At 33.6% G+C, this 3,551-nt stretch overlaps 1 protein-coding gene across 1 annotated transcript; it reads right to left on the bottom strand.

The window, feature by feature from the left end:
* Positions 1–973: 973 nt before the first annotated feature.
* Positions 974–3,045, bottom strand: LOC107896704 (epoxide hydrolase A). Its single transcript, XM_016821935.2, has 3 exons — positions 2,258–3,045; positions 1,434–1,672; positions 974–1,335 (listed from the first exon to the last, which is right to left on the bottom strand). Exons 1-3 carry the CDS (start codon positions 2,930–2,932, stop codon positions 1,089–1,091), a joined length of 1,161 nt encoding a protein of 386 aa, XP_016677424.2. The 5' UTR covers positions 2,933–3,045; the 3' UTR covers positions 974–1,088.
* Positions 3,046–3,551: the final 506 nt, after the last annotated feature.

A 3,551-nucleotide genomic window follows, 5' to 3' on the forward strand; every position in this document is an offset into this window, starting at 1 on the left:
ACTAATCAAAGTTTAACTGGGAGAAGAAAATCGATTTATGTGGGGAACAAGTCGCCACATCGCAACGTCCCCGTCTATTCGGTTGAAAATAGAATGCATACCCCACAGTTTATTTATTTCTTTATTGTTCTGAATATTTATTCTTTGTTCTTACATTTCTCATTTTAGTTATTTTTCTTTTCTTTATTTTTCTAAACTTGTTTGGTTTCTTCTTTTCAAGTCAGATTAAAATATTTCTTTTTCAAGTTAAACAACTTGAATATGATTTTCTTCCCCTATCTCGTATCATGGTGAATGATAATATGTTGGCTAGTTAGGCTTGTTTAAGAGTTCACGTCATTGGTATATAAGGTGCATTATAGGCAAAATTATTGTTTGGTATCCAGACGATTCAAACAAAAATGACCAAATTATGCATTTTCAGGTGTAGGCCTCAAAATTTACTAAGCATGTCTCGAGACAGGCTATTATGTCTCAAGACAACAAAATATCGAAGCTAAAGGTCTAAAATAAGGAAACTATGTCTTGAGACCTATCTCAAAGCAAAAAGGTCATTGTCTTGAGATATGAATTAACTCCAAAGCAAAAATAAGAAAACAAAGGAGGCATGTCTCGAGATATGATTTTATTATCTCGAGACACATTGTTGAATTTTGATAATTTGGATTTGAATTTGAATCCTAAATCCATATATGACTCCATAGAAACTTGAACCAATATGTGTGGTCAAATTTGACTATTAATTAGTACAATTTTCTTTCGCATAATGAAAATTTTATAATTAATTATTGTATGCATGTATAATTATTACGACTTTATGCATTCAAATTCGATAATCGTGTTGGATGTGGAGTGTCACAAATCATATCAAAGTTCTATCATCTAGTGGTTGAGTGTCAAAGTATCTTGTTGGAGGGTTTTTCCTTACTCCCGTTATTTCAATGGGAGGCCTATTTCAAACAATGGAAGTTCGTTTACCCTTCATAGAGTGATATGTTTACTTGCATCTTATACTTGATTGAAGTTCTTAAAATGGGCAGAAATAACATTTTTCAAGTAAAACAGGGGTAAACATCTTAAATAGCGAATTAGAACTTATTAAAGAAGTCATGTATATGTTTATTGACCTCATCAGGGTTTTCTTCTTGGAGGAAGTGTGCCACTCCCTCCATCACAACCACTTGCTCCAAGAGTGGAACATTCTTCTTAAGACCTCCCTTGTGTAGGTAATCCTTGATTCCCGGACCATTATAGGTTAGATCCTGGTCGCCAACAATGAACTTAACCGGCACTTTTATTTTACTTCCAGTCCAAGGTGCAGTAAGTTGCCAGTTTCTGCAACAAAGATATATCAAACAACATAAGCAACTCAGAACTCAATACCTTAAAACTTGGGCATTCATCGATGGAAGTTGAAGGGTAAACATATATACAAGTTTATATTCCGGTAATAGTTCAATGCCCCGGTGAAGCCTTTCTTCTCATATTGGCTGAGGTAATACTTGCAATCTTCCTCTGAAAACCATGAGGGCAAGCTTATTGGAGTGTCTGGTTGTCCAAAATATTTGCCTTTTGGTATAAGAAGAGGCAATGGATCACGGTATGTAAAGAATCCCTTTAGAACTCTCTCATATCCCATCTCCCTGAACTCAGCCTCTATGACTCCAGGCTCCTGTAATATTTCCAAGCATCAGATTTTATGTCATTCATTTTTTACAAGTACTTGTATTTGATACATGTTTAATTGTAACAAAATATTCGAGATATGGAGTATGATTCATATATGATATATATTCATATCTAAACGTAAGTACGGTAACATAAATCAGAAATGTTCATCCGAAAGGAAAATAAAATAAAAATTAAAATTCTGAGACTTTGCAATTGAAAGAGTATCAGAGACTCATGGTGCAGATAATGTTCAAATAGGAACTATGGGATAAAAAATTAGTGCAGACCACTTCCAATTGTTCTAAAGAATGATTAAAATAACACTTCAAACAGTAGATCCAACATAAAGAAACCTAAAAGATTGTACCTAGGGTACATCAACAACAAAAGTATGAATAAAATATAATTAATTTCATGTCAATTGAACTGCTTCATGTGAGATTCTAAAATAAAGAGATTATAGAAAAATCTGAAAACCAAGAATTTCAAGCTTCTTTGCATTTCTTAGATCAAAGGGTCATAATTAAAATTAAAATTTTCTTTAAAAAAAAGGGAAATTAAGGAAAAGAGAACCGGAACCAAGAACCTGAAATCTGCATATGTAGTAGTCATCACCATACAAAGCTCTGAGACCTTCAAGAGGTTTCATATTAGGGTTCCTAGGATTGAATGCAACACTCATGTTAACCAAAGCCTTAACCCTGTCTGGTCTAAACATGCACAACCACCAGGCAATGAGGGCACCCCAATCATGTCCCACGACAAAAACCTGGTCCTGGTCGGCGGCGACAACATCCAGGAGAGCAATGAGATCCCCCACCACGTCTAAACTGGTATAGGTGGAGGCATCATCGGGTGCCTCCGTTTCCCCAAATCCACGCAGGTCAGGAGCCAAAGCTCGGTACCCAAGCGAGGCAAAAGCAGTGATCTGATGGCGCCATGTATACCAGAGCTCTGGGAATCCATGGAGGAAAAGGATTACAGGGCCTTTCCCTTTCTCAGCGACGTGCATATTTATGCCATTGGCTTTGATTACCCTATGCTCTATCCCCTCCATTTCGGGTCTGCTTGAATGGGATCTCGATCCTAAGTTATTGCTGCAATAAAATGGAGAACAAGTGATGGTGGTGTTAACGACCTTTGCGTGTTCACTTGGCCTGCAAAATGCACGCTTTGTCGTGGAGAGGTAGGATTTTGTGTTCAAGTCTATAGAATTAGCGTAAAGACGCCTAAAATTAGCTATTCCCTGGATCAATCTCATCTTATAAAGCAACAGAGGAGAATTCCTAGGTGTATGTAGGAGAGGAGCACGAATTAACGCCTTGGGAGAGGCGATGATATATTATTGTTGTGGGCCAGTATTTAAACTGACTATCCATGGAAGAGAACAAAATTGCGACCTCTTTATTATAGTTATAGTTCATTCATCATATTAACTGTTAAAATAAATTCACAGATGAATTAAATAGTAATTTATAAAAAAATTTAGTTTAATTTAATATTTCTTTTATAAAAATATTAATTCTTAAAAAAAACTTTAAAAAATATAAAAAATATTAAAATTGATATAAATTTAAAATTATAAAATATAAAAATCTAATAAATTATACAAGAATTTATAAAATTAATAAAACTTATTTAAAATATTTAAAATTAGAAAAATGTATTATAATTCTTAAAAAATAATAATAAATTATTAAAATTTATAAAGAATATTAAAATTACTAAAATTATATAAACATATAAAAAGTATAAAAAAAACATAAAAACTTGAATTGAACGAGTTAGTCCAAAATCGACAAGGGTGTCAATCTGAAAAAAGTCATTAGACAAATTAACTTGGGAAACACGCAGTTGAAACATTTTTTTATCAAATCAAA

Source organism: Gossypium hirsutum, chromosome A10 (assembly GCF_007990345.1).
Source record: "Gossypium hirsutum isolate 1008001.06 chromosome A10, Gossypium_hirsutum_v2.1, whole genome shotgun sequence".
Taxonomy (NCBI): Eukaryota; Viridiplantae; Streptophyta; class Magnoliopsida; order Malvales; family Malvaceae; genus Gossypium; species Gossypium hirsutum.

Bases quoted from the DNA above. Each gene is read 5' to 3' on its own strand.
- LOC107896704 (XM_016821935.2), bottom strand. From the start codon at position 2,932: ATGAGATTGATCCAGGGAATAGCTAATTTTAGGCGTCTTTACGCTAAT. The intron at 1,673-2,257 runs GTTCTTGGTTCC...GAAATATTACAG, and splicing joins ACTACATATGCAGATTTCAG to GAGCCTGGAGTCATAGAGGC. The intron at 1,336-1,433 runs GTATATATGTTT...TCTTTGTTGCAG, and splicing joins TATTACCGGAATATAAACTT to AAACTGGCAACTTACTGCAC.